Source organism: Pyxicephalus adspersus, chromosome 5 (genome assembly GCF_032062135.1).
Source record: "Pyxicephalus adspersus chromosome 5, UCB_Pads_2.0, whole genome shotgun sequence".
NCBI classification, from domain to species: Eukaryota; Metazoa; Chordata; class Amphibia; order Anura; family Pyxicephalidae; genus Pyxicephalus; species Pyxicephalus adspersus.
In genome coordinates this window covers 40,920,526-40,935,466 of record NC_092862.1, presented here as the reverse complement: position 1 = coordinate 40,935,466, position 14,941 = coordinate 40,920,526, and the positions used below count along the sequence as shown (strand labels likewise).

General features: G+C 36.2%; 1 protein-coding gene across 2 annotated transcripts in view; it reads right to left on the bottom strand.

Moving 5' to 3' along the window:
- The window catches only part of NOL4 (nucleolar protein 4), a 152,883-nt gene that overhangs the window by 73,309 nt on the left and 64,633 nt on the right, over positions 1-14,941 (bottom strand). For both annotated transcript variants that reach the window (XM_072411266.1, XM_072411265.1), the window contains exon 2: positions 11,676-11,825. In XM_072411266.1, coding sequence (XP_072267367.1) covers positions 11,676-11,825 — 150 coding nt within the window. The remainder of the gene's footprint in view (positions 1-11,675; positions 11,826-14,941) is intronic.

Below are 14,941 nucleotides of genomic sequence, written 5' to 3'. Positions count from 1 at the left end.
CAATGTCTGCTGAATCTTGGGTGCACATAATCATGATAGGTCTAAAGCATTTTAATAAACATATTTCTTTTTATTTAGTATCTGAATCATTTCTTTCTTTTACCTACTGCTAATCACATTTTAGTCTTCTGAGGTTTAGCACACCCAAATAAGAAGAATCACTGTAGAATAATCCAAAGCAGGAAGCACTACATGCATATGTAATGAGAAAAAAATTAGTAATTTTGTGTACATACTGTTTAAAACTACAAACATACAAGAAAAAATGGTTTAAACTACCTTAGTTTTAATAATAAAAAATATTAGCATGATAAGATTATTTACCTACATCTAATTGTCTTTAAAATGTAAATGTAAAAAGGCCCTATAAATAATATACATTTCCTTTAAACTTTTCATCTTCATTCTTCCTTGTAGCCATGCTACCCTGGAGACCCTGGTTATCATTAATCAGCATTACATTACATCAACTAAATATTCTCTTTGGGGTAGTCAGTCAGTGATTAGGTCATTTTGTCTAAATAGCTATATTTAGCTGCGGCACCCTGCTATGAATTCCAGCCTTTATAAATGTTCCCTAATGAACATTATTAATCCATGCTGCTGCTGGAGAATCTAATGACACAAATCTGATAGACTCAATGCAGTGGAAACTGTTAGGAAAACTTTTAATGGTAGAATATTGGTTAAACTGGATGTAACTGTAGCTCCAATTAAAAAGGATACTCATCACTCTCCACTAAAACTGCTTTAGCAATTTAGATGCTTTTTAAGGGAATTGCCCCACAGGTTCTGTAACATTCTACAAGCTTTAAACCATACAAATGTACCCCAAAAAGGAGTGAATGAAAGAATGAATAAAGAATGAAAATTCAATATTGATTGCTTTAAAACTGAAAGAAATTTACAATGTAAAATGGGGATTTAACTTCAAATGAAACTATACAAAAGCTCATCTCCCAACATCAATAAATACTGCCAAGTACACCAGCAAGTGAAAGTTTGAAGTTCAAGGGAGAGGCCAGTCCAGACTACTTAGCTCCTATGGTCGCTGAGATACATTTTAAGACAAGAACACTTATCTGAAAGCCCCCAAAACAATTATTGTTGCTGAACAGCCCAGGTGAAGAAGATTGAGGGGGCCCTATATTGTGTTTGCTATGGTGCCCTTGTGGTCCAGGAACTGATTTGTAAAAAGATAAGAAGCAGTTTCTTAGTTCTCCAGTTTTCTGACAAGATTCACCCACCATTGCCTAAGTATTTTTAAAGCTATAATGTATAAGCCAGCCAATGTAATACAAAAGAGACCGTGAGGTGACTTTTGAAAGCTGAGAAGTGAATCAGTGAATAAAGCACTGATGACTAACTTCCAGAACGCAAATAAATCCAGTGAACAAAATGGGCAAAATCAAATAAAATCAAAGGAAGAATGATATGCTTGTATTACAAGGTACTTAGAGCATACAGAACCATTTTTCTTTTTCATGCTTTTTAAACTTCTCAATTGTATAGGTCAAAAACAAAATACATGCAAACTGTTTAAAAATTGTGAAATCTGAAAAGCACTGTAGGGGGCTTTATTTATTAAAGCTCTCCAGGACTGGACAAGATAGACTATCATGGGAGAACTTGGGTGATCCAGCAAACTTGGAATGAAAACTAAGTGCAAATGATTTTTAAGAAATCCATTCCAGGTTTGTTGGATCACCCAAGTTCGCCCATGATATAGTCTATCTTCTCCAGTCTTGGAGAGCTTTTATAAATCACCCCTGACCCATTATGACAATAGATATCACAGGGGTAGTAGACTCTCCATGTTATCAGGCAATTGAAGGTTCATCAGGACACACTGCAAGGAATAACGGGCTTCGTTCTTTGTCAGAGTGGCAACAGCTGACAGTAGGCAAACATGAAAGCATATTACAAAATTGACAGGCAAGGTCATGGTCAACCAAGCAACAGGTCATGACAGGCAGATATGGATCGTGGAGAAACAAAATAGGTCATAAACACATATCAGAACTGGAACTGAAATTATGGGTAAGGACACTCTAAACAAATACAAAATTCTAGCTCTCTAATGCCCAAGTGCACCTAGTAGGTTTAATTAGCTTTCCTGCATATCAGTGTCCAGCAGCACTTATTAATAGAAACCAACAAGGGATAGGGGAATATCTAAACTTGGACTCAAAGAGACTGAAGACAGATTTCTGGGGATTTAGATAAACAGGAATTAAATATGGGACCTAAATGTAAAAAAGTAGACATGAACAACTATGGACAGTGACACAACTTGGTTCTGAAGACATCAGGTAAATAAATAAATAAATAAAAACTTGAAAATTTAGCACTTGCTTACAACATAATTATTATTCTTCTGCACCTTTATAATACAAATACATACACATCCCTTCCTGTGCATATTCAAATAGAAGGTGACTGACTGCTTGGGTTGTTGGTGGTCGACAAGGCGCCTTATACCTTGGTTCAGTTGCAACCAATTCTTACTGCTCAACAAAGGATTACCTTGACTAACTTTGACTTATGACTAATACAAATCTGATTGTATCTCCACACTTCACATATTAGGTTTTCAATTTTTGTTTCATGCTCTTGTGAAAAATCATAATAAAATTAATAATAATAAGCTTCATCTACATAATTCTGATACTCTCTGTTTTACAATTCATGAAGTTATGAATAAAAAAAGACAAAAATTTATACATTTTCTGCAATAAATTGGATGCTGATTTCTTCCTCTTCCTTCCTTATTCCACTCTAGATTTTGGAAAGTGGGCTTCAAGCTGTGATAACAGTAATGTATCTTTGTAAATGCAAATTAATGTTGATAGTCAATTTGTTTAATTTAAAACTGATACAAGGCTTGGCTGTCCCCGATACCCAGCATTAGCAAGCGAATATATGACAACAAATGAGAAATTATGGTAATACTATTCACCCTCCACCTAATAAATGAATATGTTGAATATTTAAAGCTTTGAAATCACAGAAGTGAAACCTAAGCTGCCAGTAATGACAGGACAGACGCTCTGCCTTTGTAGAAGATGCTACACTAAAACAACAAAAAATGAGGAAAATATTTCTAATAACACTACACATGACTATTTAGGTGGGGAAGAAAGTGAAACAAGGCCACTAATATCTGTTTTGGTGTTATAAGTGGAATAATATTTACTGCATATATTTCTTTGTTTGTCGTGCTGCAGAGTACAAAGAAAGCCAACAAATAAAGCACAAAAGTCAAATTATACAGAAAAATGACTAATGAAACAGATATAAATTCAAGCTTTTGAAACACTTAGGTGTTCCTCATCAAGCATGAAAGAGTGTATTTTTGTGGAGAGCTAGCCAGCAAATGATATTGCTTTAAAGTAAACTAAAGGCAAAAGTTTTTTAGATCAGGATATAGTGCTAAACCCCTACCAGGTTTTTACTGCAAAGTGCCATGCCTATGTTTGTAGAGTCCAGAAATGTCTTTTTTTTTAATCTTGTTGGGATGAAATAAAATAGCCAATGCCTTTTTGATAGGTTAGGCTGTCCCTCTTTATCAGGGGTACAATATAAAACCACATAAACAATATATATATACTACTATATATAATATAGTATCTGACATGCAGGAAACTGCAATAGGATAATATACCTGGTCAGTTTCAGGTATTCAAAATGCTTGTGTTTAAAAAAACTATATCAAATTATGTAAAATATTAAATATGGAGCTGCATTATTTTGTGGCTATTATATCTGCCTATAGTTCACCTTTAAATGACCAGAGTCATTTTGTCCCATGTCATTGTGTCTTGATCTGCAAGTAAATGCGGAGAGAAATAATAAAAAAGGTTGTGCAAATAAAATAATTTATATGCTAAACACCACCTTTATACGCAATGACTGCATACAGTTATTAGAGCTCAGAGACAGGATCCCCACCCATTCCTATTCATTTTGGATCCATCCCAATTTCCGGGGATGGGTAGGATGATCTAAAATAAACATTACCCACAGGCAGCTGTGGATGGATGAAAATTCTGTCCTCGTCTATACATCAGAGTTCTTTAAGGAGGCACTCCAGATTATATCAATGAGTGGATAACAGAAAAGAAAGAATACATTTACTTTCATCCAAGGAATAGAATAAAAGATACAATAACTATAATTTTCTCTTTCTCCAGTTTTTATCATTCAGTATTGGTGAGTTGTCACTGTCACTGAATCATTTGTTGCAATTCTCCCACTCCCTAGTAGTAGTTTATTTGTACACTCTCAGTACTGTGCCATTATCACAAAAATGCTGGTCATTGTGTACGAGGGAGAACAAGAGGCTTATGCTATGGATCAGTAGGCACAGGAAACATAAAGGGTCTGATTTATTGAAGCTCTCCAAGGCTGGAGAGGATACATTTTCTTCAGCGCACCTGGGTGATCCAGCAAACCTCAAAAGGATTTCTTAAAAGTCATTTGATTTTTGTTAGCAAATGTTTTTATTTCTGGGCCAGATCAATTCCAGGTTCACTGATGAAAGTGAATCTTCTCCAGCCTTGGAAAACTTTATTAAATCAGGCCCTTAGTGTGAAGTGTAGGGCTCACTATGCCAGAAAAGGAGGCATCAGGGCATAAGGGGGAATAGATACATACATAAAAGGGAGAACTTGGAGACAGAAAATACCACAGGAACCACAAGGCACAAGGTGTTGAAATAGATACATAAGGAGCCAGAGGTACAAAGAATTACAAGCGGAAAAAAGCAAGGCGTAATAAAGTTGAGAACAGAAGATATGCGATGAGACAGTGAGGCACAAAGAACAGACAGTTAGGCACACATAGATATGCAAACAGCTGATACAAACAGCATAGCATTCAAGAACAATAAACTGATAAAAAATAAACATAGTATCAAATACATTTAAAACTGACACATTTTTTGATAGGCAGACATACAAACACTGTTGGCAGGATGTTAAAACCATTGGATAGAATCTATATGCTCTAGCAGCAACCAAATTACAGATGGCTATAAATAAGGCAGAAGATTCCTATAAATTAAGATACCAGGAAGAGACTGAACCAGGAAACATATGAACAGCTTGAATGCTAAAGGAAAGTATGGTAAAACACCTGTTGCCACAATCAAGTGAATAAAGTAAATGTCTAAAGTTGGAGAGTTTATACACAGGAACATACCAAGACTTAAGAGTATTTAATTTTGACCCAAATCCAAAAACTAAAGATCTGCTATTTTTTAGGGAACATCTAGAAGTTTTAATTGTGCCTTAAGCCATACCCTGAAAAATGTACATTTTGTTTGAATTCATACCTAAATTGGTGTGTACTTCCTGATATGTAAAGGTGCCTATGTACTCTCGTATGTAGCTGCATATCCGTAATGTGAGGTCTTACACAGTTCCTCTGCTAGTCTTAGCAGATTTAGAGTAAGACTTAGCGATGTCATTACAGTGCTGCACTGTTTTCTTTGCTGGAGACTCTACAGGAGGAAGTAAATCTTTGCCTCTACCAAGATGGATACCCCCCAAACAGTGACACAGCGCAGAACAAAGCAACAAAAGATCAGCTGCAGGTAAACCACTACTGTCCGCCAGACCTCTTTTGGGTACATCTAGAGTTCAGTATTTTTTATGATATGCTATCCAATACAAAAGGTGCTAGGAGCATGAATATGAATTTGTTATACACTCAACATTTATTGAAGCCGCAGATGCAAGGTAATTTAGAAGAAGCCTTTACATTGTATACTTAACGTCATGTTATTTCTGCTTGCAATATCTACATATAAACTGTTTATCGCTGAAAAATAAAAGCTTTAGCACATATTAAAAAACAGTGTTTATTCACAACACAATGATTGTGTAATTTCAACAGAAATATGCTTGGCTCATTGATGGGAAAGAACAGGTGCTATATTTCCATGATGGTCAAGTCAATTGGGTTTAATGCCCCACCTGTGAACAATATTTGCAGAACACACAACAGAAGAGCTGGGCTCAGACTGAGTGCTGTGAGCCAGCTGTGAGGTTCAGTATAGCAGAGAACATTTGTGCAGGGAGCACTTCAGCACTGCAGGACCTTGGACAGCAACACACTATAGTAACTGGATTCTGCCTGTTCAGTCCTATTGGTTCTACACTTCTCTTGCTGCTGCCATATGAAGTTAACTCTGTAGCTACCAGAAAGTATTAGCAGTCAAAGCAAGTTTTCATCACATTGCTCTCAAGACTAGGAGGATGTCTACAATGTTAAAATGACACGGAGATGTCCTGTAGGTCATTTCAGGAAGAAGAAAAAAAGGAACTATGCAAAAGAACAGTTTCTCCCTGCACTAGTGATTGATACATTTGACCTAACAAAGACAAGACAGTGTCTGCATTTTGATGGGATTTTGTTTTAATCATACAGACTTCTCATACATAAAAGAGTAAAGAGGTGTGGTTATCAGTAAACGGTACAAGACTTTAATAAATCAATGACTATGCTGCCTTCACATAGAACCTATAGGGGGTGGTATTTACTTACAATACATTTCTTTTTATTACTCATTTCAGCCTTTTGATGGTTGTTTTGTGGCTGCATACATAATGTATCAAAACTATGGATGAGTGTTGGGCATCTGGATGAGTGCACACAGAGCATAATAAATAACTGAAGTGATATTAAGTCCAATTAATAGATACAAGCCAACAGCATCTGACTACATTAAATTACTAATATCTCATACAGCTGCATATTTGTATTCCAAGTCACATATATAATTGTAGTTAGTGCATTCAAATATACATATTCTCAATTATTTTAGCTAGGTCACTCTTCATGGAATGAATCATGCAACTTATATAAAATACCTGATTTTCACTAACAGAATTAAAAAAAAATTCTCCTAGTTAAATAGTAAAAAAGCCTCCTCTGATTTTTGCCAACCAAGACCAATGATGTAATTTGCAGAAAAACCTACGGCTCACCCTCTGCACAGAAAAGACAGGTTGGTAACAAGCTACTTGTGTCACTGATCCCTAAATTATATTTCTTGGCCCCGAAACATCTTTTTGGGCTATTCAAAGGACTATGTGGTCATCTTACAGTTAACAGAGAAAGCAGTAGAGAAATAATTTAGCTATATATTGTGCTGCAGTACCTTTTGTGTTAACAAGAACAAAGTAGGAGAAAGCAAAGTGAAAGGACAAAGGTTTACTGCTCCTCCTTCATTGTCCAGTCACAGATGGGGGTAGGGAAAAGACCAACAGTAGTTGTACTACTTAGAGGCGGACCAATCATAATATTTTTTTACTTTATATAAAAGAGTAGAGATAAACCTTTATTATAAAGTAAAACATGTATCGGCTGTTCCTTCTGCGCAAGCCCAATCTCAAACAGGAGGGGCTTTTCCCACAATGTAAATAAAACGTGACAATCTCACGCATACACGGTGAGATCACCATTTCCTTTTTTACATTTACAGGAGGTAATAGCCTGCACTGTACAAAATCTGGTCAAGTAAGCAAAAGCAAAAAGAAGACAGATGAAGATGGTGTCGCCCGCTGGCTTCTCTATGCCGGAACATTGGCCCTGATTTATTAAAGCTCTCCAAGGCTGGACAGAATACACATTTATCAGTGAATCTGGGTGATCCAGCAAATCTGGAATGGATTTCCTAAAAGTCATTTGCTATTTGTTAGCAATTTTTTGAATCCTGGACCGGATCCATTCCAGGTTTGCTGGATCACCCAGCTTCACTGATAAAAGTGTATTCGCTCCAGCCTTGGGGAGCTTTAATAAACTGGGCTCAAATAAAGAATCTAGGACAGCGTGGGACCGACTGTGGAGGGATGGAGGGCTCTGCGAAAGTAAAGCTAAGTGTATATTTTTTATTTTATTAAAAGTTCTGCTTTAACTTCAGCAGAGAAAGGTCAGGTCCCCAGGCTGACTGTACTGTCAGGTGTGAATCAAAAAAAAATGTTTGGCGGGTAAAACAAGATTTGTATGTTTATTTGTGTGTGTATATGAATGTTTTTCTGGAGTTTAGCTTTAATTTAAGATTTACCCCTTTACATTATAAAAAAGGGCTCAGACTAGCACTTGCTATAGGCACACATATAACACACCAAGCTGTCCTTGTGCTTGAAGCTGTCCCAGACAGGACCTGCACAGGAAGGCAATTCATCGGACCAGATACCTATAGTCTTAAAATAAACTTATTCTGATGAGCACCCATTTAATGACTGCTTTGGTAAACAAAGGCCTTGGACATCAAGAATTGAAAACCTCCTAGTTTTCTTCACAAATGCCCAAATCCTTAAGCATTTGTGTGACAATTGTCATTTTTCTGATGGATCTGTTGACAAGCAACGCAGTGGGTATGTAGTATTTTTCTTATCTGCAGGTTTAGAAAATTGGATGTTTAGAAGAGAAGACAACAGATTTAGAACAAAACAGGTATTCCCATAAGAGGCAAGAATGATTTTAAATAATAAAATAAATGAAAAAAAATTCATGGTGAAATCTTTGCTTTGACCAAATTTATGCTTCAATCCACAGGGACTACAAGTTATGTCTAGTCTGTGAACTCTCTCTTCTGTAAGTCCCCAGATGTGGGAGTATCTCTTCCAGATCTACTGTTAAGCACTAATTATTAGAACAGGCTTTCTCGTACCAGCCCTCATAACATAGGAATAGGCTGAAGGCTCATATCACAGGCACTCCCGCTGTTCAGGTAGAATTTCACATTGTTGGTTGTTGTTACTGGCAGATGTCCAAGCCTTTAATTATTTCCTTTGGGGATTCTCAGGAGCAAGGGTATATTCCTGGCAGACAGCAGGCTTACAGGAGTTAGGCTGCTAATGTGAAGCAGCACCTGTAGTATTTCAATAGGTGTTGCTCCACAACCCTGGGTACAATTCTGTAGCTAATGCACTATCAACATGATGACATCTGTTTGTGTATTTGTACCACGATTTACTCATGTGAAGGAAGAAAAAATACTTTTATGTGTGATGTCAGGTGGAAGCATCGGATTTAGAAAATGTTAAAACTGGGATGAACATCATCACCCTCACCATCCTCTATGTGTGTGTAATGGGGAACAGAATACAACTCTGTATAGAAAGAATCTGCTAAACACAGGAGGACAGTAACTTGGTTCTTAAACTAAAGCAAACATGCAGAGACAACTATGGGGAATGCTTTTGCAATTCAATGTCCTCCTAAAATTGCTAGCTGCTTAGCAGTCATGCAGATTCTCCAATTCTTTCTTTTATTGCCCGAAGCAAGAAAAGCCAGAATACCTGATGTGCAGTCCATTTTAAGGTATTGACTTGAAAAGAGAGCATTGAAGCTATTATTTCAGCAAAAACTATCATCTTTAGAAGGAAGGTTCAAAAAAAGTAAACTCAGGGTTTATAAAAACTTTTTAACAATCATTCTAACTAAAGGCTGACTTATGTGATCATTTTGTTCAGCTTTCTTTTGCACCACTGGCATTGCAGAATGTGCTTCAGCCATAGTGCTTAGAGGTAAACGTACGCTATATAAACTCAAAACTGGATATTATACCTTGAGATGTATATGGGAAGTAGTCTAGCTGCTTTGTTTTTTTTTTCTTTCCATCCAAACATTTGTATAGAGCATAAACCAAACTCTATTACATTTTCATTGATTTGGCAACCCTGGAACACATCTGCCAGGGATGCTTGAACACACATTGTGGGATCCTCATAGATTCAGAACTTTGTTACAGTGCTTCTTCCACCTGGACTGAGCAGCACTCACATAATGGGCCTGGGCTGGAGAGGATACACTTTCATCAGTGATGCTGGGTGATCCAGAAAACCTGGAATTGATCTGGTCCTGGATTCAAAACATTTGCTAGCACATAGCAAATGACTTTGAAGAAATCCATTCCAGGTTTACTGATGGAAGTGTATCTTCTCCAGCCTTGGAGAGGTTTAAGAAATCAGGCCCATTATGTGAGTGCTGCTCAGTCCAGGTGGAAGGATCGGGCCCTCTGAATTTGCCCAATTCTAGAAAACTGTGAGCCCAGGCTGTATAATGTATAATATTAGGGACACTGGATCCTGCAATAACTAGTGGTGAAACCACTAGCACACATTACAGGTAGCCCCCGGGTAAGACATAGGACGCCTCCTAGATACGAACTGGGCTTCCCTGCTTGCTGTGTGCAGAATGGAGGCTAGAGGGAGGGAGGGGGCGGTTTGCATGACTTGCAGAAGAAATCTTTTGCTAAACACAGCTGATGTTGAGGGTAATCTTAGGAACTGAGCTCTTTCTGCAGCCTCTTGTAAATTTTAGCATATCAAAGCACAGCTTGCTCCAGAAGTTAATAAATGTCTAGGTTCCATAAAGATTTTTTTTTTTTGGCTTTGTGATTAACTGACAGTGGGGATTTTATACAGTAACTGCCAGCGTGCTGCCTAATATTATGTTGAGAAAAACATCTGTCCTAATTGCATTTATTAAAATATTGTACATGTTCCGAATTACATAAAAAATCAACATATGAACAAACCCCTACAGTCCCTATCTCATATGTAACCGGGGGACTACCTGTACAGTCAAAGGAGTTATGTTTATTTTTTCTAGTTCAGATTGAAAAAAATATTACTGGCCCAATGTTGGGTTGGCCTTGGTTGGCAAAGTAGCAGTATGGGATAGCTTTATGTGCAACAACTTAATTGCAAGATATGGCATAAAAAAGATATACCACTGAACTGTTGAACTACAATCAAGATGGTAAAAAAACAGATTTTATTATTGTAGCTTACGTCTTTACTATGTAAACCTCACACAATAACAGTGACTTTGCAATACACTTGCAGATATATAATACATTCCAGACAGATATATTATTACTATAAAGTGTGCAAACCTGGTGACCTTAGATATTTGTAGTTACAGGACACGGGCTCTGAATTCCTACCCGTTGTATATGTAAAAGTCAACAGCAATGTATATGATTAACTCAACAGGTTTAAATATGGAAAACACGCCTGCTTCGACATTGCAAAGTATTTCTAGAAATACAGTATATTTGATAATACATACTATATATATACTTTGTGACCCTTTTAAACAAAACTGTGTACATTATGACATCTGCTGCTGGAGGTTGAATCCAAACTTCAGATTTATGAAAAAAACTATTTAATCCTGTACAGTTTTTTTTAGAAAAATCAATCTCAATTATCTCAATTTTTTAATAAAGGACCTCTGAATCATCCTCATGCATAGGTTCTGTTTTGCCGAGAATCCTATGTGTGGTGCACTAATAAGGTTTTTGTCAAGGATCTACTTCTGTGGTAAATCAATTCTGAATCCAGTGATATATACACAGTACACATACAGATATATCAATCAATATGCAAATACAGAATACAAATAAATATATACTGCAAGAGAACAACTATCTGTGAAGCTTTTCCATTAATATTCACTTTTCATTAAATTAACAGGTCATGCTGAGAAAGAAATAATAGTTTCACGTAGACTTGTCAAATATTACCTAATGCATACAAATGCAATACACACACTCAACGAGTTAAAAAAAAAAACATATACACAGTGATAACAAATGTGCAGTAAAAATTAGTGAATTAAGTTAAAACATCATATACAATGGATTATTTACTTACAGCTTTGTAGGTCCTCTTCTGCCCAGCATGTTTTCTAATCTGTTCTCCATTGGGCCCTGTTTCTACATGCATGGAATAGATGATGTCGAAGAAATCTTCCACAACAGCCACTCTTCTCAGGGATAACTTTTCTTCGATACCCACTCCATCCTAAAGACGAAGAGAGATAAAATGAGCAGGTAAAACATTTGTAAATACAGTCGTATACAGCTTTCTGCTAGCCTGACTGTAACACTTGTACATGTATGAATTGTTATGTAGGGCAATACATGGCTGTACAGAACTAAACCAGTAACCACCAAGAGCAAATGCAACATTCATCCCTATGAAGTGGCTCTACGTTGTCATAAAAGTATTAATAAATGCCTTGAAGAGTCTCCTTGCTGGGAGATGATAATGATTTCAGGATTTTAGGATGTCATTATAATATTTTCTAAATGAAGTGGGCCTAATACTTTAAATGACAATATGCATTAGGTATATAACATTTATACTGTATTATCATCCCCTCCATTAAACTGCTACAACACCACCTACAAAATCTGTACATTCCTATTCAGTCTGAACACTGTAACTGTAAAATTACTAGACAAAAAACTCCAGACAAAATGTCTTTTAGCTTTGGATTGAACAGAGAGTTAAAATTTAAATGTAAAAATCACCAGTAATACAAATTATCTGTTCAATAAACCCATCCATCCCACATTCCCAATTAACAAAAAAATCTAAATGGGAAGTGGAAATAAGATTGTAAATGTGTGATATTCAAATTTTTAACTGGAAACACTCCTAAAAGACCCATTTTTAAATACCGTGTGACATTTTGGGGCAAGTTTTTCGTTGTCCCAGGTTTAGGAAATTAGCCCCTCCTTACTATAGTTCTCCTTGCTGAGAGATAGGACCAGTAGTTCTAATGTCCCCCACTTTTCATATATGCTCATGATGTATGCTGTCATATAGGTCTGTTCCTGGAAGGTTGAGTAAAACTAGGTTATCATAAACATCTGTGCTTTCACAATATCTGGACTGAACCAATTAAACAATTTTCTCCAAATGGTGTTATTAGGTAATTTCCTTTCTGCATTTCTCATTGATCTAAGCATTATTAAGTTAAGTGCTCTTTTGACCTTTTAAATTGTACGTAGTTTATGGATCCTGTATAAAAATGTGTTGATGACATTCAAATAAAATATTGATAAACTACACATTTTCAATTGAAACTACTTACAAAGTTTCTTTGTTACCCTGCGCTGCCTTTCATCCTTAAGGCATCCCAAAAGCATCTATCCAGCATTGCTTTACACTGAACTCCCAAAATCTCAGCATGGACAACTTTTCTGTTTATTGGGGTGCAATAGACAGCCCATTTAAATTATTGAGCTGCACTAAAGCAACCCATGCCAATGCAAACCGAAGTGCAAATGTGCTTTCAATAATACATCATATTTAGCTAAAGCACAGTGTATTATAAAAAAAAATTGCTATGTTGTTGGTTCTTTTGGAAAACACTTTAATTACCATCTAATAATATTTTAACTAGGACAGAAAGCCTAAACAAGAACATTCATGCAGGGTCACCAGGTCAAAGTTTCATGAAAGTTGCATATTTTGAAAATGTGTGAAAATTATTTATAATAATATGTTACAAAAGATATTATATTTGGTGCATATGATAGCTGTTTTTTTCTGTCTGCTAAAAGTTGGTAAACACATTGAGTACAGATCATGCAGTTTTGTTTTCACACCTTGTGCCTATGTGCATTGTGTTTACCTGGTTTAGCTGCATTCATGAGCACACAAACCACTTTTAAAAGCAAGAAGCAAGGTGGCTCTAACAAAAGGCCAGCTATACAGAAAAATAAATGTATTGCAACAAAGCAATGGGTACAGCACTATAAAAATCAATTGACTTTATCTTACCATGTGATTTTATTATTTCAAACACTGTATTAAGGACAGGTAAAATAATAATAATATTATTATTATTATTATTATTATTATTAATAATAAAAACACCCATGGCTTAGATATGAAGGTACTGGCAGCCTTCTGTTATCGTCTGCTATAGTAATTTCAATAGGCATGCCATATATAATATCCCGCATTTGTAAACACCCTACATTAAAGGTGATATTAACATCTTTAATGTTTTGTGGATTATGACAAATTCCCGGGCACTGTTATCTAACACTAAAGGCCATAAATATGATGGTGATGTAGGAAACCACGAACAGCTTTGCCATCTACAGACAACAGCAAGGTGTATAGGGCACTGTTTCTCAACCACAGTTCCATGAAACCCTAGGGTTCCTGACAAGGAGGTCTATTGTAAATGCATTGCTCACGATATTCCAAAATTTATATCTCAACCAGATTTCCATGGATCTTCTCCAGAGGTTCCTTGAGCAATAGGTAGTTTGTGTCTTTCAGGTCAGTTTATAACAATGATCTTTTTTGCGATCTGTTAGGATGACATTCTTCCCACTGACCCCCATGTGAGCTGTAGATATATTAATTTAGGCAAGGGTTCCATGAAGGCATAAAAGTTATTTCAAGGGTCCCCACATGTTAAAAAGGTTGAGAAGGCTGGTATAGAGCATTACCGGAACACCATGCAACAGGACAATTATTAGCACAGTGCAATGCTTCAATGATGCACTGGACCTCCTTCTCAGGCGGTTTGCATGAGTGATGATAACAATCTACATATATCTTTACTTTTTGCACTCAGTAAGCCTGCTTGTATTAGTACATGACAAAGGGTTTGTTTTAACTCACTGGAAGATGTAAATTTGTAGCAGGAGTTGATCATATTTAATTTCCAGGACATAGCATCCAGGACACAGCTTTAAATAGAATAATATTTACTTCTTGTAAAGCTAGCAATTACATTTTCCTTCTTTTAGATTGCTTTTAAACTATTTAATCATTCACCGCAGCAAAATTCATATTAGAATTTTCCTTTTTAAATGAAGTCAAACAACCCAGGGAGCAGTGATACTACAACAGAGACAATTAAAACTCTGTTCCTGGAGTTCTGCTTTATGAAGATCTGTTAACCATTCCTCATTAGTGGTTCAAAAAAAATGAAAACACTTTGCTAGTGTAGCATAAACATAAAATACAAATCACATACAAAAATTAAAACATAAAACTGCTTTTTTAATTTTTATTAGCTACTTTACTAAACCCAGACAATCCATGAATGTTTGAAATGTAACCTTTCTCCTGTATTCCTTTCTTGTCCTTTCCTTTAAGAAGCTTTT